The sequence below is a fragment of the Chiloscyllium plagiosum genome, chromosome 13 (assembly GCF_004010195.1).
Source record: "Chiloscyllium plagiosum isolate BGI_BamShark_2017 chromosome 13, ASM401019v2, whole genome shotgun sequence".
NCBI classification, from domain to species: Eukaryota; Metazoa; Chordata; class Chondrichthyes; order Orectolobiformes; family Hemiscylliidae; genus Chiloscyllium; species Chiloscyllium plagiosum.
In genome coordinates, this window is record NC_057722.1 from 11,076,681 (window position 1) to 11,103,469 (window position 26,789).

The 26,789-nt window shown below is 43.6% G+C and overlaps 1 protein-coding gene across 3 annotated transcripts; it reads left to right on the forward strand.

Annotated features, from left to right (window-relative positions):
* Window positions 1–24,816, forward strand: klhl24a (kelch-like family member 24a). 3 transcript variants are annotated; one of them, XM_043701843.1, is made up of 7 exons: window positions 3–334; window positions 4,805–5,743; window positions 6,638–6,822; window positions 11,281–11,399; window positions 18,469–18,657; window positions 20,671–20,859; window positions 22,057–24,816. In XM_043701843.1, the coding sequence occupies exons 2-7, from the start codon at window positions 4,824–4,826 to the stop codon at window positions 22,252–22,254; spliced, it is 1,800 nt and encodes a 599-aa protein (XP_043557778.1). In that variant the 5' UTR covers window positions 3–334; window positions 4,805–4,823; the 3' UTR covers window positions 22,255–24,816. The 3 variants fall into 3 exon arrangements, with proteins under 3 accessions (XP_043557779.1, XP_043557778.1, XP_043557777.1); XM_043701842.1 differs by having other exon boundaries at window positions 3–289; XM_043701844.1 differs by lacking the exons at window positions 20,671–20,859; window positions 22,057–24,816 and having other exon boundaries at window positions 1–289; window positions 18,469–18,899.
* The last annotated feature ends 1,973 nt before the right edge of the window (window positions 24,817–26,789 follow it).

Consider the following 26,789-nt stretch of genomic DNA (forward strand, 5'->3'; position numbering starts at 1 on the left):
CTGATGCAATCTGAAGGTGCTGATGTTGGTGCCCTTTGTTCAGAGTGAGAGTGAGAGGAGGGAATGGGAGAGGGGTTTTGACTTATGAGTAGCTGTGACATTGGAAACGGCAGTAAATTGTGCCAACACCAAACAGAGAGCAAGAGGGGAAAACAAAACCATACAGAGTGGAAAAATCTGTGAGCAAAGAGGATTTACATTTCCGTTAAATCAATAGCTAAGCACCAGGAAATTCAAGAGGAAATTTATCAGACTCTGCTGGGGACAGAACATCGTTTCTTTGAACTCGGTAAGGAAAGAATATTATTTACAGATTTACGCCTGATATCTACAAGTGAGTGAACTGTTACATTACATGTTGCAAATCGGGTGTTTTGAGTCATAAAAGGGAGAGGATAGTTTGGTGATTGCAGAGATAAAGATGGATTTTCTCTCTCTCTCTTTCTCTGTAATGCATAAAAACTGGATTCTCACAAAAAAAGAGGAACAGAAGTGAATTGTTTAACAGTTTGCCGGATCTTCGAAGTTGGAATGTTAATCCTATTTGGATTGATTCCCGGTGAGAAAGAGACAGAATAACCTCTGGTTCTTAAAACCTGGAAAGTGACTGTCCTGGTAACTGCTTGGATGTGTCACTGGAAGTGAGGGTTGAGAGCGGAGCATATTGTTTATCTGTCTACATTCTGGCAGGAAAGACAGTAAAGATGGTGCTAACGCCGAATGTTTATTGTTGCTTCCATGTGATCGGGTGCGTTTGTTTACATTGTGTGGAAGAACACTTTAAATAGAATAACACAAACCCCGGGGTGGATTTAACCATGCGGGAAGGGCTAACACCCAGGAGCACAGTTCTTCACACAATAATCCGTCTCATTTTTTATTTTGAAAGTATCAGTAGGCTTATGAACGCGATCGTTTTTAAAAACAATAACAAAGCGAATGCTGCCGGTGGCATTCCGGCTGTGATCAAGAGAGGGCGCGTCGTCTCTGCTGCAACTTACATTGTCGCTTGTTTACCAGCTGACTGTGAGTTTCCAGGCGGATGTGATGGTTTTTTTGTGTTTGCATATCTTTTGCTGACGAGAGTTCTCCCAAACAGCTGATGCCTTGTTGCAGCCTGGTATCAGCTGAGCCTTGAGTTCATATGTCCCAGGAACACTGCAGATCCTTGGCGAACCTCTCAAAACCGGCTTAGGTTTTGTTGTGAGGATCATTTTGTTGTGCGGGTGTCAGTGCTGAAGGACATAAAATAAAAGGAAATTCGATCCTATTTTTGCCCCTCACCGAGAACCAGACACTGAGTTGCAATGGGGTGACTATTTCTGAAAGTCAGGGAGTTGTACTGTTTAGGTTTCCCCATCGTTCTCTTGGCTGACTTAATTCTCAATGTCGGCGAGATTGACAAATCTTGGGGGTGTGCTAAATGTACAGTGAATGTAAATATGGTGCTCAACATTTTAGGAATCCGTGCCTGACATGAACACAAACATAACTCTACACAGAACTATGTACATAAAAACCCAAACATAAACGAAACACCAACAAGAGCACACACACACACCAGCCTTGGAATCACATATCCATGAAATATTGGACTGATCTTGTCATAAACTTGTTACTATGTATAATCCATAAAGGGGTCTGTGGAATTATATTTAAATGCAGTTCTGTTTGTGTCATGGTCATGATAGTTCTATGTATGTAGTTATGTTTGCATGGACTGTGTGTAGCCTGTAAATATGTGCGTGTATTGTGTGTGTGATCTTATTGGTGTTACACTTATGTGTGGGTTTTTAATGTACATAGGTCTGTGTAGAGTTATGTTTGTGTGTCATTCTGTATGTGGTTCTGTATGCAGGTATTTTTGTTAGGTCATAGAATGTGGCCATAGCTGACCAGACCCCCAGCATTTATTGCCCATCCCTAGTTGCCCTGGAGAAGGTGATGTTGAGCTGCCATCTTGAACTGCTACAGTCCATATGTGTAGCAACACTCACAACCACATTAGGGAAGGAGTTCTGATATTTTGAGCCCACAACCTTAGGAATGGTGATATGTTTCCAAATCAGAATAGTGAGTAGTTTGGAGGGGGTGGGGGGCACTTGCAAGCGGTGGTGTTCCAATGTATCTGCTGGTCTTGCTCTTATCTATGGTGGTATTTGTGGATTTGGAATGTTTTGTTGAAGAAACCTTGGTGAATTTTTGCAGTGCATCTTGTAGATAGTAAACATTGCTGCCACTGCTTGCCAGTGGAGAAGGATGTGAATATTAAAAGGGTGCATGTGGTGCCAGTCAAGTGGGCTGCTTTGTCCTGGATGGTGTCAAGCTTCTTGAATGTTGTTGGAGCTGCATTTATTCAGGCAAATGGGGAGTATTCCATCACATTTCTGACTTGTGCCTTATAGATGGTGTACAGGCTTAGGTGTAGTTATGTTTGTATAGTTGTGTGTAGTTCAGTATGTAGTTAAGTTTACATGTAGTTTAGTGAGTTCTCTAAGTGTATATTTTTGTGTATGTATCTGTGTGTGTTTGTGTGGCTTGTTCCTTGTGTAGTTTTGTATACAGTTGTGTGTGTAGTTCTGTGTGTAGTTATGTTTGTGTATAGTTTTGTGTGAATCATTCTGTGTGTAGTTATATTTGTGTATATATCATCTGATCTGTTCCTGGTTTGATTGATGTTGTGGTTATAATGTCAAGCAACTGCATGTCACTAGAAAAAATTAGGGCAACTAAATTACATACTTTTGTACATATCACCATAATTTTAACTGAAACAACAAAAGACTGCCAAACTATACACCACACCATTGTAGATCCTGGGCTATAAGTCACATCCTAGTAATTAATTTACGTAAGTGTAAACAAGTATTCTACTGGTTCTTCATTTATTATGGTACATTGTTTGGAAGTTTATTTCCTGTTTCGAAACACCCTAGTTATTTTCCTTTTTCTGGGGACTGATTGCAACAGAATAAACCCCACCTCCAGTACAAATGCATACATTCCTTTTAAATAAAGTAATACTTGTAGGTAACATCCCACAAGAAAGTGAGTAATCCATTAAATAATCATACAGTTTCACAATGTAAAAAAGCATAAATGAAGACTGTTTCAATCAATAAAAACAGCTTGGTTGATATTGTTGAACAGCTAAGACTGTCCTGGGTAGAACTAAATTGATAATTGAATCATGGCATGGATTCAATGCGCATAATACAAAGTACGCATCAGAAATAGGTGAAGCCACACAGGAATGGCTGCTTGAACCACTGTTTCCCCCTCCACATCCATTTAAAAGGTGACAGCAAGCCCAACGAAGGCTACTGATTGACTTTTAAATTAGTTCTGTGTGTCTGTCTCTTTTCTGATGCTTATGCAAAGCCTCTACTTGAAGGCAGACCTATTCCAGTGAAACTAATGACTTCTGTTTTGGAAACTGTAATGGGTCCCCAATGCTGCTACAATGCGGGGTCAGGACTCCCAAGTGTTCCTGATACTGGAATGAGAGCCTGACATAAAAACTAAGTCAGGATGTTGGACAATGCTGCCCCATAAGGAGAAAGTGAGGATTGCAGATGCTGGAGATCAAAGTCGAAGAATGTGGTGCTGGAAAAGCACAGCCGGTCAGGCAGCATCAAAGGAGAAGGAGGGTCGATTCTCCTGCTGCTTGACTGGCTGTGCTTTTCCAGCACCACACTCTTCACCATAAATCTGTGAGTCATTGTTTGCAGAATACATTAACAATGAATGGGAACCCTGTTGTGGTTCCCTGGTTGTGGTGGTCAGATACAGATTCAAGAGGGCAAGCAGCAGCAGCAATCTGCTCAGTTCACTTGTACAGCTGCTATCAAAGGTATAAGGAGGAAAATACACTCATTACAGCGAGGAATGCGCTGTGATGTTCCAGTGGAGAATCAGTCCAGCACTGTACCCAATGGGCAATCGATATCACTCATACTGAACCTCAAGGGAAATCAATCCCTCCCACATTGTGCCCAATCAAGAATCAATCCCTCCCACAGTGCACTCAATCAGGAATCAGTCCCTCCCAAACTATACCCAATAGGGAATCAGTCCATCCTGCAACTTAACTAATCGGAAATCAGGCCATTTCCACTATCCAATAGAGAGTACCCAATGGCAGATCAGTCTCTCCCAAATTAATATTGAAGACATGCTTCAGAATTTGCCACTCCTGTAGCCAAGCTGTTCCAGTGCAGTTGCAACACTGGCAGCTACCTGACAATGTGGAAAATTGCCCAAGTGTGTCCAAAACGCAGGACAAATGCATCCACCTAATTGCCCCATCAGCCTACTCTCAATCATTGTAATGGGATGGAAGGTTTCATCAACAGAACTATCAAACAGTAATAACTTGGTCAGTGATGCCCAGTTTGGGTTCTGCAGGGCTATTACAGCTTTGGTTCAAACATGGACAAAAGAACTGAATTGCAGAGGTGAGGTGAGATTGATAGCCGTTACCATCAAGGCAGGTGTAAGGTATTGCACTTGGAAAATTACTATCCTTCTCGTCATTTTAATAATCTTCCTATCTTGGAATAATTGTTGTTCTTTGTGTAGTGTAAGGTATACAAATGTATTATATTATTCAATTAGTCTTAATAACATTGTCCTTTGTACTGGTCTTATTCCCTCTATATTCCTGATCATATTACCCGTGTATACAGGGCACAAGAAGTGAAGGAATAATATCCTTATTGTGTAAAGTGTAAATATTAACATTAAAGTTTTAATTGAATTTGCCTTCTCCTACTCAGACTAATACAGTATTATCTCATTGCAGTGAGTGGTCAGGCGTAGCCATGGTGCTGATTCTGGGACGACGCATTAACAGGGATGATAACCATTTCCGTGACTCACCTCTCAGCAAACGCAAAGTCCTTGAAGTGGACCAGAAGCCGGTGGTGAATCAAGACATTTTTGATTTCTCCTCAGGCCCATCTCATGCTGAGAGCATCCTCGAATTGCTGAATGAGTTCAGGGCCAGTCGTCTCTTCACTGATGTGGTCATCTGTGTGGAGGGCCGTGAGTTTCCTTGCCACCGCGCCATCCTGTCTTCCTGCAGCAGCTACTTCAGGGCTATGTTCTGCAATGACCACCGTGAGAGCCGGGAGATGTTGGTGGAGATCAACGGCATCTTTGCTGATGCCATGGACCAGTTCCTGCAGTATGTCTACACGGGAAAGGTGAGGATCACCACGGACAACGTGCAATACCTGTTTGAGACCTCTAGCCTCTTCCAGATCAACGCCATCCGCGATGCCTGCGCCAAGTTCCTGGAGGAGCAGCTTGACCCCTGCAATTGCCTAGGGATCCAGAAGTTTGCAGACACACACTCCTTGAAGGTGCTGCACTCCAAGTGCAGATGCTTCGGCCTGCAGATGTTCTCCGAGGTTGCCCTGCATGAGGAGTTCCTGGGACTGGAGAAGGATGAGCTCATCGACTATGTCTCCAGTGATGATCTGGTCGTCAGCAAGGAGGAGACTGTGTACGAGTCTGTGATACGTTGGGTATATCATGACATTGACCGCAGGAGGCCCATGTTGAAAGAGCTGCTGACTCATGTTAGGCTTCCCCTACTGCACCCCAATTATTTTGTACAGACGGTGGAGGGGAACCAGCTAATCCAGAGCTCTCCTGAGTGTTACCAACTGCTGCATGAGGCTCGGAGGTACCACGTCCTTGGCAATGAGATGATGTCACCACGGACGAGACCTCGTAGGTGAGTGGGGGAAGCAAAAGCCTTCTTTGAAAAGTCACTCTGTCCTGCATTTTGCTAAGCTGATCGGAGACCTAACCATGACAGAAATACTCGGATTGCCACTTGTTAGGTGAGGAATGACACCTGAACGTACTGGTGGCAGTGGATGGCAGGTGGCAGCACAGAGACCCATGTAGTTAGACCATGTCAGTCCTAGTTATGAATAATAACATCCACGCTAGTCAGGCAACCCTTATTGGCTGGTTGCAATTTGGCAAAAGCCTCATAGGCCTTGGCTCAGAATTGGGCTAGGATTGTTTACAGGATCTCTGAATGGGAAAGCCCACATCTTGAACCCTGACTCATTCAGTCCACATAAGTCACATAAGTTTGACAGGACAGTACTGTCTCTCAAGGCAATAGTTAAAAATCACACAACACCAGATTATAGTCAAACAGGTTTATTTGGAAGCACTAGCTTTCCGACAACTGTTCCTTCATCAAGTAGCTACCTGTTGGACTATAACCTGGTGTTGCGTGACTTTCAGATTTGTCCACCTCAGTCCAACACTGGCTCCTCCATATCATTTCAATGAAATGAGTAGCAAGTTTGGTCAATTTATTATCCCTGAAGGTTGATGAGCCTTCTGGTATAGAACAACTTCGACTTGTAGTTGAGATTATAACAAGGTTCGAGATCATGTTCCTCAGTTCTATCTGTTGCCATAGTAACTTTGCCAAAGGACATGACACCTGGCTCACTATTGGTTCCAAGATGCATCAAAAACCCTTAGATACAGGACAGCAGATGCATAGCCACATTTGACGAGTCAGTATTTTGTAGTATTTTGCTATCCAATGCCAATACCCACAATGCCTTTCTGTTTTCACCTCCCCTTACCCCACCAACCCCAGGTCCACAGGTTACTCCGAAGTAATTGTGGTAGTGGGAGGCTGTGAACGAGTGGGAGGCTTCAATCTCCCTTACACTGAATGCTATGACCCAATGACCGGAGAGTGGAAGTCGCTTGCCAAACTCCCAGAATTCACCAAATCTGAGTATGCTGTTTGTGCCCTGAGGAATGATATCCTTGTGTCAGGTAAGAGAACCCATGGACACAGAGATTAAGTGGGTCAGACTGTGTCCTTTCACACTCCGGGACTGCCTGGGGGAGTGGGTCAGACATTGTCCTTTCACACTGTGGGACTGACTGGGACAGTGGATCGACACTGACCTTTCACACTCTGGGACTAGCTTGGTCAGTAGTAAATAGTGTTTTGAGTTTTGATCTTATGAGATGTACCATAACGGAACTTGTGGAGCACATTTTGAGTTTAAATCTTTGTTATCATTAAATAGCTGTTGTCTCCAGCCTCTGTCACCAAAGTCTTGCGTAATCTGATTTTGAATGAATCCATTAATCTGGCAATAATGCCACAAACTGCCATTTCCAAACTTTCAAACCACCCCAAAAAAATGTTCAAATGAAAGATGTGCCAGGTTTGCTGGATGCCTAGCGGGCATATGAGGAAGTATCATAAGAACAGAACTAGGCCATTCAGTCCGTCATGTCAGTTCCAGCATGCACTTAGCGTCTGATCTGATCTCAACTCCATTGTCTCCTGCTGCCTCCTTTCACTTCATTCCCATATCCAACAAAAATCTATTGATCTCAGTCTGGAAGTTGCAATTTCACAGCACCCAAGGCTCTTTGGTTAGGAAGTTCCAGATTCTGACTACCTTCTAAGTGAGAAAATGCTTCTTTATTTCTCTAAATGACCCAGCTCAAATTTCAAACTTAACGTATTCAGTGATGATAACATGCATTATTTTTCTTGAAAAAAGTCACCTAATATTGCGGTGCATCTTATCATCCAAGGGTTATTCCCAAAACATTTCCTTTCAAAATCCCATTGCCTCTTATGATCCAGAAAATATGGTATTTCTTCCTGTTGCAATCAGACTAAATAGTTTCTCTGTATCTAGCCTTTATAATCACAAGCAAACTTGGATCACTGCCAGGTGGCAGTTATGAGATCACAACTGATCAATGATCCTGGAGTTCAAATTTTGGAGGAAGTCTTTTTGGTGGTTGTCAACAATTAGAAAATCTCAGTCTGTTTTGCATAACAGTTTTTGAGAACTTTGAAGTTATAAACTGTTGAATTTGCCTTGGGGCCTCTTCTGGGATTGACAAAGGACATAAGCAGGAGAAAGTGAGGTCTGCAGATGCTGGAGATCAAAGTTGAAACTTTATTGCTGGAACAGCACAGCAGGTCAGGCAGCATCCAGGGAACAGGAGATTCGACGTTTCGGGCACAGGCCCTTCTTCAGGAATGAGCAGAGAGTAAACAGAATCCCCAAGTGGAAAATGAAGTGTTGTTCTTTGAACTTGCGTTAAAAAGGACATAAGCAGTTCACCCTACTGATCGCTTCCCAGTCATTGTTTTTATTTTTGTCCAGTTTAAGTGACCTTTTCCTCCTTCCTGTTTTCAGACCAACAGCAAATTGCATTCATGTAGTGCTTTTCACGTGGCTAAAACAACTCAAGATGCATCACAACTGTGTTATTTCAAAATTAATCTGCTGCTGAAGGACACAAGGAAATATTAGACTAGGTGACCATAGTGGTCAAAGAGCTAGGTTTTGAAGGTGGAAAAAAAAGATAGAGAGTCTGTGGGGAAGGAATTCCACAGTTTAGGCCAGTGGGAGGTGAAGGCACAGGCAGACATGGTAGATGATGGTTTCAAAAAAAAGATTTACAGTACTAGGATATTAGGGAGACTAGAAGGTTTTAGTTATAATGAGAGGCTGGAGTTTTTTTTTAACTTACAGCGTAAGAAGCTGACCTTGAAGACGTTCATAAAATCATGAGGGGCAGAGATAAGGGGAATAGTCAAGATTGTTTCCCCAGGGTAGGGAAGTCCAAAACTAGAGGGTATAGGATTAAGGTGAGAGGGGCAGATTTAAAAGAGATCTGAGGGGCAACCTTTTCACACAGAGGGTGGTGCGTGTATGGAGCAAGCTGCCAGAGGAAGCGGTAGGGGTGAGTATATTCAAACATTTAAAAGACATTTTCACAGGTAAGTGGATAGGAAAGGTTTACAGGAATGTGGGCCAAACACAGGCAAATGGAATGAGTCCAGTTAAGGAAACCTGGTCAACATGGGTGAGTTGGGCTGAAGGACCTGTTTCCGTGTTGCATGACTCTGTATCTGGATCTGAATGTCAGAGAGCGTTGGGGCTGTAGGCAATGGCCAGGCAATGAGGGGTTTGAAAATAAGGATAAAAATTTTTTTGGGAGGGGTGGCATGTAGAGGATCCCAACAGGATCTGCCTCCATCTTATGTAAGACTGTAAGACTCAAATGGCCTATTTCTACTCCTAAGTGAAATATGACAAAACACCAAGTTATAGTCCAACAGGTTTATTTGGAAGCACCAGCTTTTGGAGCACTGATCTTTCATCAGGTAACTGTGGAAGCAGGATCATTACCAGAACCAGTCTGACCCAAGATTGGGATACAGACAGAGTCTAACCTCACATCTTTAATGCATCGTCTGAGCTGAGATGTCACTTTTTTAATAAAACCTTAAGTTATCTTGAGAATGTGACTTAAAAGAAGCTCTGGAATTTGCATATTAATGAACCGAAACCTACAACCCCTTCTGAAAGATGAAAGACTTAACAGCAATCTAGGTTTGTTAATATTATCATTTCAGTGGCATGACACTATGATCTTTTGCTATAAAGTCTGTGTCATATGATCCTGCCTAACTAGCTACTTGATGAAGGAACAGTGCTCCAAAAGCTAGTACTTCCAGATAAAACTATTGGACTATAACCTGGTGTTGTGTGATTTTTAACTTTTTCACCCCAGTTCAACACCAGCACCTCCACATCATACTCCTAAGTGCACATTCTTCTGTTCTGATTTTCAAATCAAGGCTTTATTTAATCAGGAGCCAATGTACGTCTCTCACCACAACAGCAATGGCGAACAAGGGTACAGGCAACAGAAATTTGGATGCTCATACACAAATGGAGGATGGATGGTCAGTCAGCACATTGAAATAGTCATGCCCCAAGGCAACACAAGTATGGATGGGGGCATCTGCTGTCACTGATGAACTGAGGGCTGGGTGGAATCGTTTGAAGCTGTGAAGATAGAAATAAAATGGATATGTAGTTTGAAGCTCATCTTGGGGTCAAATTAGACATTGAGTTTGCAAACAGTCTAGTTCAGCCTGAGACAGTTGCCAGGGAGAGGGATGAGATCAGCGGCTAGGAAACAGAGGTTGTGGCAACGGCTTTGGACTTTATGATATTTGTTGGTGGAAATCTGCTGATCCAGCACTGGATGGCAAAAGATACAACACAACAAGACAGAGACAATGGATGGGTTCAGAGAGGTGTTAGTGAGATACGGCGGATGGCTACCATTATGTGTGTGTGGAGCCTGAAGTGTTTTTGGATGCTGTCACCAACGGGTGAGGGCTAGCATATTTAGCGTAATAAATAAGAGGCGGATAGGAGACATCCTAAGGAAACACCAGAGGTCATGATGCAAAGGAAACTATTGCAGATGATCTTCTGACTACAGCTAAATAGATAAAAATGGAATTGGGTAACAGCATTCCCACTCAGTTAGATGAGAAGAGGAGTGGCATTTGAGGAGGATAGTATGGTCAACAGTGCAAAAAAACTGCACACAAGTGAGGAGGGATGGGGTGGGATTGATTACCATGGTTGCAGTCACATTGGATGTCCCTTGTCAATTTATTGAGAGCAACTTCACTACTATGGCAAGGCAGAAGTGCTGCACAGTAGGCATACCCCTGCCTAATGTCCAGTCCCTATGAATTGGGCCTAACTGCCTTTATCTGAGGGCACGATCCACCTCTCAAGCTGAGAAGCTGCCAGCAGCATTAGGCTCAGATTCATTCATAGTCTTTGGGTGGCCACTTAAAAGGCTCAATTGGCAGAGGCATAGGAAGGTCACCCCTGGGTTTTCCTGCTTGGAACCTCATTCTGGTGGAAGTGGGAAGGTGACGTGGGTTTGTTTATACCATCATTCCAGCTACTTAATGGCTCTTGCTGCCTCCAGTGATGGATTGCACTAGATTCTGCTCCACATTCAAGTCAAACCAAGGCCTGGGACAAACAGCCTGAAGATTTTCCATGGATTGCAGAAGGGTTCTAAAACTTTTTTGTTGGTTTGCTGGCGTTTGGTGGTGGCCTTTCCCAAGAAGTCTGTACATCTTACTGGCAATACAGCTCAAAAATGCAATCCACTTTAAATCTCCTCGACTTGCAACCGGACAGAATTCTTGAATTGTTTCTTAGCAGCTTCTTCACCTTTTCCATGGGTAATGAACAGCAATCCAGATTTCAACTGAATGTACATGTTAAAAATCGGGCAAAGGCCTGTCATTAATTTCAGGTCTGAGGTCTTAGACATAGAATACAGGCCCGAAAACAAATTAAAAGCAGTACACGTTCCATGACCAGATGAACCTCAAGCCTGGTTTTTAGCTTCTCTCTTTGTGTTGAACAGGTGGCAGAATCAACAGCCGTGATGTGTGGATGTACAACTCCCAGCTGAACATCTGGATGCGAGTGGCCTGTTTAAACAAAGGCAGATGGCGCCACAAGATGGCTGTCCTTCTTGGCAAGGTAACAGGAAACGTAAAATTAACCTGAAGTTCAGACTTTGACAAAGCTAAATACCAAATTAAAAAGGACAAAAGCTTTTCAAACCTGCTGAGTATCTTGATGAAAAGCAATTTAAGAGTTAATTCAAAAGATGTGCTGATTCAAAGAAGTTAATGTTGTGATGAATGATTGAACTTGCTTCTTTTAAAAACAACTCTGAAGTAGCTCCTTTGATGACCGAGCAAAGAGTGTAGAATACAGCAACTGATTCCACTGTTGGATTTCAGTTTGTGCCTTGTCCCCTCACTATTGTTGTAACCTCCAACAGTGTAACGATCCTCGTTTCCCCCAAGCTTGCTATTTCTCCAGCTCTGGCCTCTTATAGGGCCCCTCTCCTCCAAATATGGGATGGCCATCAGTCGGAGAAAGTGAGGACTGCAGATGCTGGAGATCAGAGTCAAAATGTGACGTGCTGGAAAAGCACAGCCAGTCTGGCAGCATCCGAGGAACAGGAGAGTCTACGTTTCGAGCATAAACTCTTCATTAGGAATGTGGGCTGGGAATGCGATAGATAGGTGATGGTTGGGGTGATGGTGATAGCTCAGAGCAAAGGGTGGAGCGGATAGGTGGAAGGAAGATGTACAGGTAGGACAGTTCAAGAGGGCAGCGCCGAGTGGAGGGTAGCATCTGGGATAAGGTTAGGGGAGAGAAATGAGGAAATTGGTGACATCAACATTGATCGCTTTTGGTTGGAGGAGTCCCAAGGCATAAGATGAGGTGTTCTTCCTCTAGGTGTCGGGTGGTTAGGTTTTGGCAGTGGACAAGGCCCAAGACCTGCATGTCCTTTGTGAAGTGGGAGGGGGAGTTCAAGTGGTCGGCCACAGGTTGGTGGGGTTGTTTGGTGCATATGTCCCTGAAACGTTCCGTAAGTAGATGTCCTATCTCCCCAATGTAGAGGAGACCACATTGAGAGCCCTCCCCTTCTGCATTCCCTCACCAAATACTTCCACTTCCCTTTCATTCCAAAAAAGCTCACTTTTTGGCCAAGTGTTTGTGTATCACTCCAAATTCCAGCCCAAGATGATGACACATCCCTCCCAGATCGTCTCAACACCTTCTAGAGTCGCTTTGAGAAGAATTCGGCGGAGAGGTAACATCTATTCAAATCCTGATGAACCTATCCCAATAGTCTCTGCATCAGAGATCAGATCAGTTTTTCTTCATGTGAATCCAAGGCAAGCGATGGGACCAGACGAAGTACCAGGCTGTGCACTCAGAGCATGCGTGAATCAACTGGCAAAGGTCTTCTCAGACATCGTCAACCTCTCCTGCAGCAGGCCACTGTCCCTGCCTGTTTCAAGAGGGCCAACATCACCCCTGTGCCTAAGAAGGCTCATGCAGCATGTCTCAATGACTACCGCCCAGTGGCCCTAACTTCGGTGGTCGTGAAGTGTTTTGAAAGGCTGGTCATGGCATTAATCAACTCCAGCCTCCCCACTACTCTTGACCCAATCCAATTTGCCTATGCGACCAACAGATCCATGTCAGATGCCATATCACTTGCCCTTCGCTCCTCCCTAGAACACCTTGACACCAAGAACAGCTACGTAAGAATCCTACTCATTGACTGCAGCCTTCAACACTATTATCCCCTTGAGACTGATTATTAAACTTAGTGATCTTGGACTAAGCCCTACTCTCTGCAACTGGACCCACAGACCACAATCAGTGAAGAATGGGGACAATATGTCATCCTCACTAACACGCAACACTGGAGCCCTCCAAAGGTGTGTACTCAGCCCCCTACTGTACTCACTGTACACCCATGACCATGTCGCCAAATATCAGATTAATGCCATTTAAAAGTCCGCTGATAACACCATCATAGTCGGTCAAATCTCAGGTGGCAATGAAACAGACTACAGACAGGTGGTGGAAGACCTGGAAAAATAGTGCACTGAGAACAACCTAGCTCTCAATGCAGCAAAAGCAAAGAACTCCCCAACACATTAACAGCACAGAGGTAGAACGAGTGGAAAGTGTCAAGCCCCTGGAAGTGGTCATCCACAACAAGCTTTCTTGGCCTCATTGTATGGACATACTGGTTGCAAAGGCCCAACAACGTCTCTTCTTCCTCAGGCAGCTGAGAAAATTTGGCAAGAAGGTGAATATCCTTGCCACTTTTATAGGTGCGCCATCGAGAGCTTTCTATTTGGATGCATCACTACCTGGTATGGCAACTGTACCATTCAAGATCGGAGACGGTTATAGAGGGTGGTGAACTCGGCGCGGACAATCACAAAGGCCAACCTCCCATCTGTAGAATCCATCTTCCAGGCCCGCTGAGTAGGAAAGGCTTCCAGCATTCTCAAAGATCCATCCCACCCTGGCAATGTTTTTCTACAACCTCTACCATTGGGGAGAAGGTACAGAAGCCCAAACACACGCATCAGCTGGTTTCGAAAGAGTTTCTACCCTCCTGTTGTTAGAATACTGAATGGACTAACAAACTCTTAACATTCACCTGTACCTGTGTTTTTGTTTTTGCCACTGTTTACGTATTATTTACTTATCTATGCTACTTAACTCTGTGATCTGCCTGTATTGCTTGCAAGACAAAGCTTTTCACTGTGCCTTGGTACACATAACAATAAATTAAAAGGAATGGAAAGGCAGTGGCATGCTGGTGATGTCACTGAGCTAATAATTTAGAATATCTGGTTAAAGTCCCGCGGGCAGAGGTTTGAATCCTACCAGGGCAGGTGGTGAAATTTGAGTTCAATAAAAATCTGGAATAAAATCTAGCCACTGTCCATTGTATTTTAAAAAAATCTAGTTCACTAATCCCCATTAGATAAGAAAATCTTGCCTGGTCTGACCTACATGACCCGCAGCAATGTGCTTAACTCTTAAATGCTCTTTAGCTAATTAGAGGTGTAGCCAGTGACACCCACATTTGTGAATGAGTTTAAACAAGAATTTGGAAGACTGGATATGGGGCAATTCTAGAACTGTCTGATACTTTTGTGACTGTGGCGGTAAATTTGAAAGGTGTATGATGTGCTAGTTGATAGTCTATCCACAGGAAATGAATTGAATTGAATTGAATTGAATCTCTTGTCACGTGTACCGAGGCACAGTGAAAAGCTTTGTCTTGCGAGCAATATAGGCAGATCATATAGTTAAGTAGCATCGATAGTAAATAATAGGTAAACAGCGGCAAAAACAAAAGTACAGGTGAATGCTAAGAGTTTGTGGGTCCATTCAGTATTCTAACAACAGTAGGGTAGAAACTGTTGCGAAAATGGCTGGTGCGTATATTTAGGCTTCTGTACCTTCTCCCTGATGTCGAAGTTGTAGAAAAACATTGCCAGGGTGGGATGGATCTTTGAGAATGCTGGAGGCCTTTCCTTGACAGCGGGCTTGGTAAATGGATTCTACAGATGGCCTTTGTGATTGCCCGGCCCGAGTTCACCACTCTCTGTAACTGTCTCCAATCTTGAAAGGCACAGTTGCCATACCAGGTAGTGATACATCCAGACAGCATGCTCTCGATAGTGCAGCTATAAAAGTTGGCAAGGAGAACATGTCAGGGAATGATTCCCATGGCATTCCCTATCTAGGTATTGATTAGGAAGCACAGAATGAACCAACTACAGGCGACTCTTTGGAATCCTCACTAGCGTCATGGGGGCTGTTAACTGAGAAAAGAGTGTGGAATTTCTGTACCTTCCTTCTTGAATGCAGGACACTCCAAAGCCTCTAAGAGACGGAGATTCTTTTCAAGTGTCATTCGTGTTGTAAGAAATGTGACAAGCACAGAACAGCGAGGTGACAGTTTCCATGCTGTATGACTGTCTGACCAGGTCATCTTGTTTTCATGATGTTGCTTGATGGATAATTATTGGCCAGGGCACTGACAGTGACTCCATGTTCTTCAGTAAAACAGTGCTGTGGGATCCTTCTATGTATATCTGACATGGCAGACCAGAGCTTGGTTATAATCCAGTAACTCATGGCTGGCACCAGAAAAATAATAAACATTGCTCTTTGGATAAAGGGCAGCGTGAAATTTGTGGTTAGGAATTGCAATTGAAGCAGACTGGAATTCAAATTTCACCATGCAGATTAAGTATAAATCCAGTAAGGAGAAAGTGAGGACTGCAGATGCTGGAGATCAGAGTCAAGAGTGTAGTGCTAAAAAAGCACAGCAGGTCAGGCAGCATCCGAGGAGCAGGAGAATGGATGTTTTGGGCATAAGCCCTTCATTAGGAATTCCTGATTAAGGGCTTTTGCCTGAAACGTTGATTCTCCTGCTCCTCGGATGCTGCCTGAATTGCTGCGCTTTTCCAGCACCACACTCTTGGCTATAAATCCAGTATTCCATGGTCTGGCAGCAGGAAAGCTGCTATTTTAACATTAAAACTGAACTGGTTCACGAATGTCTTCCAATGAAGTGATCTTTCCTCCAATACCTGGTATGGCCTGTATGGAACTTCACTACTGCACTGTCTGGTTGACTCTCAGGGTGGCCAGTCTGGACACTCAATTATAACACAGCTGCTTCAAGGAGGGTCAGCATCACCATTGGCCTAGGTGTGTCACCTGCTGTTCACCGACCACTTCAACAGGGGTAGCTTGTGCTGCTAGTAAAACCAATCTCCTGCCTTCATCTCCAGCTCCTGTTGATTTGATTTGCTTTATTATTGTCACATGTACCAAAATACAGAGAAAAGTATTATTTTTCTTGTTAACCTGGTGAATCATACTTTACATAAGTACATCAGGGTACGTCCTGCTCTCCCGAGGCAGTGGGAAGTGTAGACAGAGTCAATGGAAGGAATACTCGCTTTCGTGATGGACTGGGCTGCATTCTCAACGCTCTCTAATTTGTGATTCTTGTTGGGACAATAACATCGGTGGGGAGTGAGCAGACATCAAATGGTTAAAACTTGCTGTTGTGAAGCTGGATGCTGAAGCCAGCCATAAAACAAGCAGCCCTTCCTTCTCTACTTCTCCTCCCTGTTTGTTTAATCTGCTTCCCTGTGTTGGGCCCAGTTCAAAAGGCAGCAGCGAAGGTTCAGGTTGACGTGAGCAGGCCATTGCAGGTACAGTAAGTGAAGAGGCGGGAAGTAATTAAAGTCTGACAGGTAAACCTCAACGCCTAGCAACATGTACACCAAAGCCTCCCTGATAGGAAACTGCATTACCCAATCACAGATAGCTATATCACCTGGACTACTCAGGGTCCTTTTGGGTGAGATAAGTTGTGTAAGCCTGAAATTCTAATTGGTTCAAACTGGTTTCCGTGGCTTAAATAATTGTATGTATTCCAAGAAAGCATGCCTACCTTGTTCTGCATTGTCTGTTTGTCTGATTGTCTCCAGACTCTCCCTGCACTGTGTTGACAATACATTGTTTTTAGTGACATCTCTCATACATTCTGTTGATCCTGTCTTTGTACTGCAGCCTCGGGTATTTCCTACTTGCTGACGTAGATGGAGTGTTTCATGGATAAGGAAGTGTAGGAGACATTTCACCTTGTATTGAACCGCTGCTGTATTTGAAATATAAACAGAAAATGCTGGAGAAACTCAGCAAGTCCAACAGCATTCAGGGAGAGAGAAAGGGTCAACATTTTGTGTCCTCTTTTTCAGAACTGCTGTACCTGATCTGGGAAGGGAATGTTAGATGGTTCGAGTGTAAGGGTCATTCACATTCTTTACCTTGAAGTTTAGAAAAAAAATTAAGTGTTTTGTTCCTATTGCTTTTTTTTCTTTTGAAAGCTTTCCATAAATGGAAGCATAAAAATGTGGCCCAAAGGATCCATTCAGCTTGTCAGTTTGAGATATCTGCTGATATCCTGCTTTCTGTCCTATCCCCCACATCTCCTTTGGGATAAAAATAAACAGAAATCATTGAGATTTAGCCATAATTAGTGTAGTTGTATTTTCTTTTTAATTTAAATGATAGGACATTTGACACTTCAATGATGTAGTCATTTGATGATGCAGCACATGTGGCTTCTATGTGTGTTGCTGTGGTAACCCACCCGCAACCCTCGATATTTAGACAGTGCGAGGCACCTCACCTGTGCTGTGGTTTAATGTGGAGAAAAGAGGATACGCTGACATCTGTTCCCATCATCAGATTGCTTTGTGCCTGCTCCCAGAGGGTTAGCATACCAGTCAGCAGATTAAACTGTAACAAGATGTCAACTGCGTTTGTCAACTGTGCCATGACAGTCCAGGAGCAAAAGTGCAAAGAACATAATTGAAAACTCTCATGTTTACAGGATGTGACAGCCTTCCTTAGCAGTATCAACATAGAAGCCCCTGATCAGTTGTGAAACAAGTCACACTCTCTCCCCAACACTAAGGGAATACAATCCCAACATTAAGGGAACACAAGCCCCTCCCCAACACTAAGGGAACACAAACTCCCTCCCCAATATTGAGGGAACACAAGCCCCTCCCCAACATTAAGGGAACACAACCCCCCTCCCCAACATTGAGGTAACACAAACCCTTCCCCAACACTCAGGGAACATAAACCCCTCCCCAACACTGAAATAACACAAGCCCCTCCCCAACAGTAAGATAACACAAACTCCTCCCCAATTCTAAGGTAACACAAGCCCCTCCCCAACACTAAGGAAACATAAGCCACTCTGCAACAGTAAGTGAACACAAGCCCACTCCCCATTACTAAGGGAACATAAGCTCCCTCCCTGACTGCACCTGTCCATGAGCCCAACCCCAAGAAGCAGCCTACAAATCTTTTTCCCACTTGCACTCGAACATTATCAGCAATACAGAACCACAAGCTCCTTCTGTCAGTTTGACAATAGTTAGTGCCTGGCTATTGTGTTAAAAAAATCTCCTCATTATTTGACTGCAGCCAGCAGCAGGTGTAGTTTGTTTGCTAAGAGCTGTAGGGTTATAATCTAAAATTCCTGATAATTACATGAAATAGGAGTTGGGGTAAAGAACCAACACCTGTGTGCTTTTTTTTTAGGGACCCTGGTGAAAGCTCCTTTGAAATGTTTTCTGTTTCCTTGAGCATGTTTCTGTACTGTGCCCTACTCCAGGTGTATGCAGTGGGAGGTTACGATGGTCAGAATCGGTTGAGCAGCGTGGAGTGTTACGACTCTTTCTCAAACCGCTGGGTCGAGGTTGCATCCCTCAAAGAGGCAGTCAGCTCACCGGCTGTCGTCAGCTGTGTCAGTAAGCTGTTTGTGATTGGAGGAGGGCCTGATGACAATACGTGCTCTGATAAGGTATCTGACAAATGGGGCGGGAATCACTGTTTATAGAGTTATGCAGATACCAATAAAGCATTCAGTGTTCAATGTATCACCATTTATGGAATAGTTTGTTTTAATTTGCACATTCAAGTCTAGACTCACACATGCCCTCATTCACGAATCACAAACTTACAACCATGCATTACCCATGGCTCACGCACCTAAGCTACACATCCCTGAACACTATAGGCAATTTAGCATGGCCAATCCATATGATCTGCATATCTTTGGACTGTGAGAGGAAACCAGAGCACTCGGAGGAAACCCACGCAGACATGGGGAGAATGTGCAAACTTCACACAGATAGTGACCCAAAGTTGGAATTGGACCCAGGTCCCTGGCACTGTAAGGCAGCAGTGCTAACCACTGAGCCACTGTGCTGTCCAGCTGACATAACAATCACACACAAATGTAAATACTTACACACACATGCAAAGATGCCCAGTTCAAATGCTCATACATTTATGCTTCCCTACACACTCATGTTCATGCACACACATACTCTCACACAGGAGAGATAGTGATCAGACAGTGTCGGTTTGGCTGAGTTCTCCCCTCTCATTTGCCAAAGACGAAGCAAATCATAATATGATCAGCTGAGAGACTGGAGATCATCTCTTTGTTTTTCCTGTTATTTGAATGTTTGGATTGGTACCGTTTTCTCTTGCACTCTCCCTTCAGCAGCCTGTCTTAGTCACTGGAGCTGCCTTTCCAGGTTGGTGCTATTGTTTCCGAGCCTGAGATGCTCACTGTACTGACCAGTAAATCACTGGACACCCCCTTTAGCTTTGCATCTATGAATGGGGAGAAAACCATCAGCTCTGGTAATTACCAGCAGTTACAGAGCTACAAATGAATGCTATGATATACTATGACCAGGTGGCATACTGGTAATTCAAAGGTGTAGTTTGATCTAATGACACAAGTTCAAATCCAACAAATAGTAGATTAGATGAGATTACTTACAGTGTGGAAACAGGCCCCTTGGCCCAACAAGTCCACACCGACCCACCGAAGCGCAACCCATCCATACCCCTACATTTACCCCTTCACCTAACACTATGGGCAATTTAGCATGGCCAATTCACCTGACCTGCACATCTTTGGACTGTGAGAGGAAACTGGAGCACCCGGAGGAAACCCACGCAGACACGGGGAGAATGTGCAAACTCCACACAGTCAGTCGCCTGAGGCGGGAATTGAATCTAGGTCTCTGGCGCTGTGAGGTAGCAGTGCTAACGACTGTACCACCATGCCGCCCACGGGGTAGTTGGGGTATAAGTTCTGTTAATTAAATAAATCTGGAATAAGAGCTGTATTATGAATTGACCAAATTGACATAAAGATCCTGCTGTCTCACGACCATTCTTGAGAGAAGGAAACCTGCTTGTCCTAGCTACACTGGCCTCCATGTAACTCCAGACCCACAGTAATAGGTTCACATTTTGCCTGTCCCCAACAAGCAACCTAACCACATTCAAGTAGGTAGCTCACGACCGCCTTCTTCAGGACCTTTAGGAATGGGCAGCAATTAATTCAAAAAAATGTGAGAAACGAACATTGTGGTCCTGAGGTATAAGGATCAAGCCCTGGTTTCATCTGCATAGGCTATTGTTAGTCAGTCTTAGAATGGCTGGCTATAGTGTGGTCACAATGGGTTGTCCTTAATGCCCTTAGACTAGCACTAGACAATCAGCCAGGCTGCCTATCCAGATCACTATTCTGTGCAAAGGGCACCTATTTCAATTTGAAGCATTGTACTCATATGTTTATTACATTGCACGTTTGTTTTCATGTACACTTGGCCTGTACACACTTTGTTACTACACCTGTAAATGGTGTCATAACTGTTACTGTATTTTACGTAAATATTCATTTTTGTTCCATGCACATGTTTATTTGCTTTTGTTGCAGTCGATCGATATGTATTTCGATGCTTGTTATTGTGAGTGTGTGGGTATTGACTTCCCCGTTGCTCCCTGATAGGTTCAATGTTATGACCCAGCCACTAATGTTTGGTTGTTGCGAGCACCCATTCCTGTTGCTAAACGATGCATCACCGCAGTGTCCCTGACCAACCTTATATACGTGGCCGGGGGGCTGACCAAGTCCATCTTCTGCTACGATCCAGTGGAGGATTATTGGATGCATGTGGTGAACACCTTCAGTAGACAGGTAACTATGTGAACATCTCAGTAACTCCATTGTGAAAGTATCCACCACCATTAGTCTCACTGTCTCACAATCTCACTGTCCAAGAAATGATCAGGAATTGAAATGTACAGCTGCTCCATACAGGGTGGAGTGGGTATCAGTTCTGTCCATCGAACTAATGCCAACCTGGTAATTATAGACCAACAGAATTGGGGAATTGATGGATGTAATTTCCTACATTAGTTTTCCTGGTGAGTGCTGGGAGAATAAAATTCAGGCACTCCTATCTGCGATTTTTCAACTATTTCTTTCAATACTAAGAATATCAGGGATGGACTTTGCAGAGTTTCCCAGTATCTGCTTCCTGAGCATGCTGAATCAGAAAATCCCACCCCAAATTCCACAATTATGGAGCAGAAACCCAATCATAGCTCCTTTGATCATTGACCTGAGAGTCTGTGATAGAGAATGCAAATAAGCAAGATCCAGGCTAGGTCTCAAGAAATCAGTCTGTCACAATTGACTGCCTATTCATTATATTTGTGAACAGGTCGGTGAATAAGACTGGATAAGAGTGGGAAAGAGAGTGACAGGGATAGGCACGCGAAGGTGAACAAAGATACATAAAGTCATTTAGGGTGTAGGTTTGCTCGCTGAGCTGTAGGTTTGATATCCAGATGTTTCATTACCTGGCTAGGCAATATCATCAGTGGCGACCTCCAAGTGAAACAAAGCTGTTGTCTCCTGCTTTCTATTTATATCTTTCTCCTGGATGGGGTTCCTGGGGTTTGTGGTGATGTCATTTCCTGTTTGTTTTCTGAGGGTTGATAGATGGCACCTAGATCTATGTGTTTGTTTATGGCATTGTGGTTGGAGTGCCAGGCCTCTAGGAATTCTCTGGTATATCTTTGCTTAGCCTGTCCCAGGATGAATGGGACACATCTATCCTGGGACAGGCTAAGCAAAGACATGCCAGCACCCGGAGGTCACCACTGATGAGGTCACTTGGAGGTCACCACTGATGATGTTACCTAGCCAGGTAATGAAAAGTCTGGATATCAAACCTACAGCTCAGTGAGCAAACCTACACCCTAAACCTCAAACTGAGCTACAAACCTTCACAAACCTTGCACATAAAGTCATGGTCAAACCAGAGGATCAGATTAAGAGACAGACATGATTGTTTATAATGCAAGTTTCTCTTTCTGTACCATGCAGGAGAGTTGCGGCATGTCTGTGTGTAACGGCAAGGTCTACATCCTCGGTGGCAGAAAGGAAACGGGAGAGGCCACTGACACTATTACATGCTACGACCCAGCAACAGGAATCATCACAGCAATGGCTGCCATGCCGAGGCCCATTTCCTATCATGGCTGTGTGACAATTCACAGATACAATGAGAAGTACAGACCTTGAGCCAGAGATCTCCAGCACCCACCCAATACTGAGTGGCAAAGAGGCACAACCACACTATAACATCCTGTGGAGGGACCAGAGGCAGCCTCTGCAGGTTCTATATTAGATGACTTTACTGTAGCATACTCTTCAAAACATTGAGCCTTTTTTTTAAAGAAACTTTTATTACAACATTAGAGTTATAGATCAACAATCAATGTCTTGCATAATACGAAAGTCCCAGTGATAAGAATACCAAAGCTGTGGCATTGCAGGCAATATTATGCCATTTGCACATGTTTGTGCATCCCTCAGATAACCGTGGACAGTTAATGGTGCATTTAGGGTAACACTTTCAGGTCTGAGACCATAATCCAGAAGGAAATAGCTGTTCACTTTCTGGTGTAATTAGAGAGTCACAAAGTGAGAAATGCAAGTGGAAAACTTTTGTTGAGTCAGTTGGAGGTGTCTTGGAATCATAGAGACTGAGGCACTGTCCAGGGTCAGGATTGAAACCTTCATATTCGAGCATCTACATCACTTTGACATCATTCAGTGGCTGCTTTGTGGCCACTCCCAGTGAAGTGCATAGATGTTTTCGTATACTGTGATCCCAGTTATTGTCCTAATTTTTCACCTTTTGGTATCTATTAAGGCTTATGAGGAACAAACACTTTAACTCCTGCAACGTGACTCAGTAGAGGTCAAGGATAAGATGTCTTGGCACTGGTTGCCTTGGGTTGGAGATAGAAAGTCAGAATTAGTCAGCTGTGATCTCATGTATGAGGCAAGAAACCAGACCTTCCAGATCGTATCTCTTGGGTTTTAATCCCCCCCCAACTCACTGCAAAAACCTTTGTCAAAAGGATTTTTTTTATTTCTGACATACCTCTCTGGCTGCAGAGATGCTGTAATACATCAAATGCATCAAGGATTGCTACAGCCTAGTTCTGGAAAAGCATCAGCCTTTTTGACAAGAGTGGCAGTAAGTGTTTTTTTTTCATTCACTTACGGAAGAGGGCATGCCTCCTGTTACTTGTAAGAGCTCATATTGGTCCCCAGCTCGTGTGTCTTCTGGATTTTGTATTCTTAATATTGGTGGAAATTTGGTTTGTGCAAGCAATTTTGATAAATGCATTGCTAGTCAAATACATGCCTGTACTTTCCAGCCAGAGATCACTAGAACAGATTTCAGTTGATCAGATTTAACAGGTCACAGTGTTGTTAGTGTCGGTACTTACAAAGAAATGTTCCATAGACAGTAACTTAGCTACTTGACTTTGAACCCTAAGACTTCAAAGTTATGCCTCTGGCAATTGGATTGTCAGACCTGGTTGGAGTTCTGGTTTAGATCATAGATCCAATAATTGAAGTAAGTGTATGTGGGTAATTTTCCAGACAATGTTGAGCCAAGTTGGTTATATACTGTGTATATATATCCCACAGTGAGTGGGTTATAGCCCAGTAATATGCAGTGGCAGTTTATTTATACCATGTATATTTACCCATGCTAGATAGAATGTGAATTATTCCCAATTCCCAGTTATGTATATTGCATCAAACAGTGCATATTGATGGGATGAAAGATAAAAGCTTTGGTAATTATAAAGGAAGTGATAGAGGTATAGTGCTGACTGTTAACCCTTGAACATCAGATTGCGCATTTAGAGGCTATGTCATTGCATGAGTGAGAGTCACACCCTCTATTTGAAAATGAAAGTTGTTAATGTCCCTAAGAGAAGAACATTCCATTGTAGCTTTTCCAAAGTGAGTCCTTTTGCCATTCCCTTACATCACTAACAGTTTCTCCTAAATGTGGGTTGGAGTAGGGTGAGGGGGTGGGGGTGAGTGTACATAAGTCCCACTCTATCCATCCTGGGGGTATTTTTCATGTATTTGCTGGAAGGCAATAGATTGGTGTGTAACCACCAGGCCTGATCCAGGCTTTGGCTCACATGGACACACATTTGGGGGAGGCCTTGACTTTTGTGTGCTTTTGAAAAACAATGGAAAACAAGGTTGCTGGTTAACCATCACTCATTTCGCACTAATGCACAAAGTCTTTCCCCAGGACTTTAAACTACTTAAGTCATTATATCTGGATAATTTTGCAATAATGTGAGATTTGAGGAGGTTAAAGGATTGAGTTCTTTGTGGCATTTATTGATACAGTGTAAGGTATGTCGATCTGAACTAACTCAGTTGGGATAGCTAATAGCATAATACTACTGTCAGTGGATTAGCAATCCAGAAACCAAGGATAAGGCTTTGGGAACAGGCTTCAGATTCCACCACAGCAGCAGGTGGGAGTTAAATTCAACTAATTCATGATTCTTAAGTTAAAAGGTGTTGTCATTAAATGATCATTGATTATTACAAAAACCCATCTGGTTCACTGTTGTCCTTCAGAAAAAGAACTTTGCTATTGGTTCACCAAACTTCTCAGCCGGGCCTGCAGGGACCAACCGGATCTCCCAGTCACCGTCCATTTTAATTCCCCTTCTCACGTCCTTTCCAACGTGACCATCCTTGGCCTCCTCCATTGCCACAATGAACCAAACTGCAAATTGGAGGACCACCACTTCATCTTCCACCTGGGCAGCTTTCAGCCCGGAGGACTCAATATTGAGCTCTCCAAATTCAAATAACCTCCTTTCTCATCCCCTCTCTCCCTTCCAGCCCATACCCCTCCCTTCCACTCCTCCCTGTCACCACCCGGATTCATTCTCTACCTGTCTTTACCTACAGCCACTTCACCACTCTGCCCCCACCACCCTCTTTATCTGCAGCTCCCCCATACCCACCCCTAGTCCTGAAGAAGGGTTACACCCAAAACATCGACTTCTCCACCTCCTGGTGCTGCCTGGTTTGCTGTGTTCTTCCAGCCTCCTGTCTGCCATCTTTTCCTGGCCTGGCCTGAATGTGATTCCCAGAGGCAGAACAATGTGGTTGACCTTTAACAATCCTCTGTCATTGCAAATAAACCATAAGGCTGTTCAAAAGCAATTAAGGATGGACAACAGATCCTGGCCTTATCTGCCCACCACCTAAATCCATGAAAGAATAAATAAATTTCACTTGTTCCAAATCACTCGATTATTATCTTCAATTTCCAGACCGTAAGTTGGAGATATTTTGGGGGAAAGAAATTACTACTGCAATAAAGTTAATTGAAAGTCTGAGGCATTGTGAATTTTAAAACAATTGCAGCATTGGACCTCAGATATGTAAAACCAAGATGTTACAGGTTGAGAAGTGTATCGAGGGGGTTGGTGAGTTTGAAAGGTGGGTGAAAATTGGTCGATTCGAGAGTGATCAGGGTGGGTGGTCAGTGCACTGGCACTCTGGGCTTATGAACCCTCTTTTCAGGAGGAGGAAATCTTTATTTTCCAAGCTATTTCCTCTGTTAAACTGGATAATTTTAGTGCTGGGAAGCGAGGATGTGCCAGAACATTCCGAATCAGGGACAGGTTGACAGATCTCAGACAATCTGGTGAGCCTGTGTTCCCAAAAGCCTGGAATGGGACTAGAATGATGTCTCATCAATCAATTTGATTAACTTGGATCATGATAGCTTGTTCACGATTAAGATGTCCTGGAGCCAATCTAAAAAGCACAAAGCGTTCCCTATGGCAGAAACCTCACCAAGTTAACATCTGTGTTTATCAAAGTGGATTACCTTAACCTTGCCACTGGTAGGGTGCGTATGTTTCAGCCTTCCCTCCCTAATGTAGTATCCCCTGTTCTGTCAAAGAAACGCCCAGAGTGTACTTCGTTGAGTATACTGTTGACTTCAATTTTTCTTGCTCTTCATCTTAGTTATTTGATGCATTTATATTAAATGGCTTCTTTTTTTTTACACACTAAGTTACAAGACTATTTTGCTGTAAATAACATACTTCGCTATTTATTCTTATGTCCCTATGTTTCACTCTAACTGTGAGCACCATTTGCTGAGGCAACACAGGTTAGAGAGCTGGCATTGTCCCAAGATCTTCACTGAGGATGTTCTGAGAGCTGGTTACCATGTAAGCTTCACACTGGTATGAAGGACTGAAGCCAGCGTATGAATGAACAGGTTGCGAAAGCCATTGGAGATGTCATTCTTGGGAAATAGCAACCAGTTTCCTCCGTTATCTTTCCTTTCACCGAAGGAAATCTGCTAGAGGAGGAAGCCTTTCTTGAACAGGGATAAAACATCCATCTAGTTAATGGGATGGACCCTTATCCAAACAAGGAAGCATTGAGGGGATTGGTTCCTCAGCTCAGATCAGCAGCCAATAAACCAATGAGGCATTAGACAGGGTCTGGATAATCAGCTGTAATAGGGGAAATGTCAGGACAAAGAGGATTGGTTAAAAGGGCAAGATTATAGACTGACAGCAATAGATATTGGAGGCAGAAGAGGTTATGCTGTGAAGTCATTCACATGCCAGACTTCCGTGTCGTTTCTGATCTCAACCCTACAGGAAGCAACTCATCTTCAGTCCCATAGATTTAATGAGGGACTGTCACCACTGCAAGGAATGCAGGAAATGACCATGCTTCCAATAAGG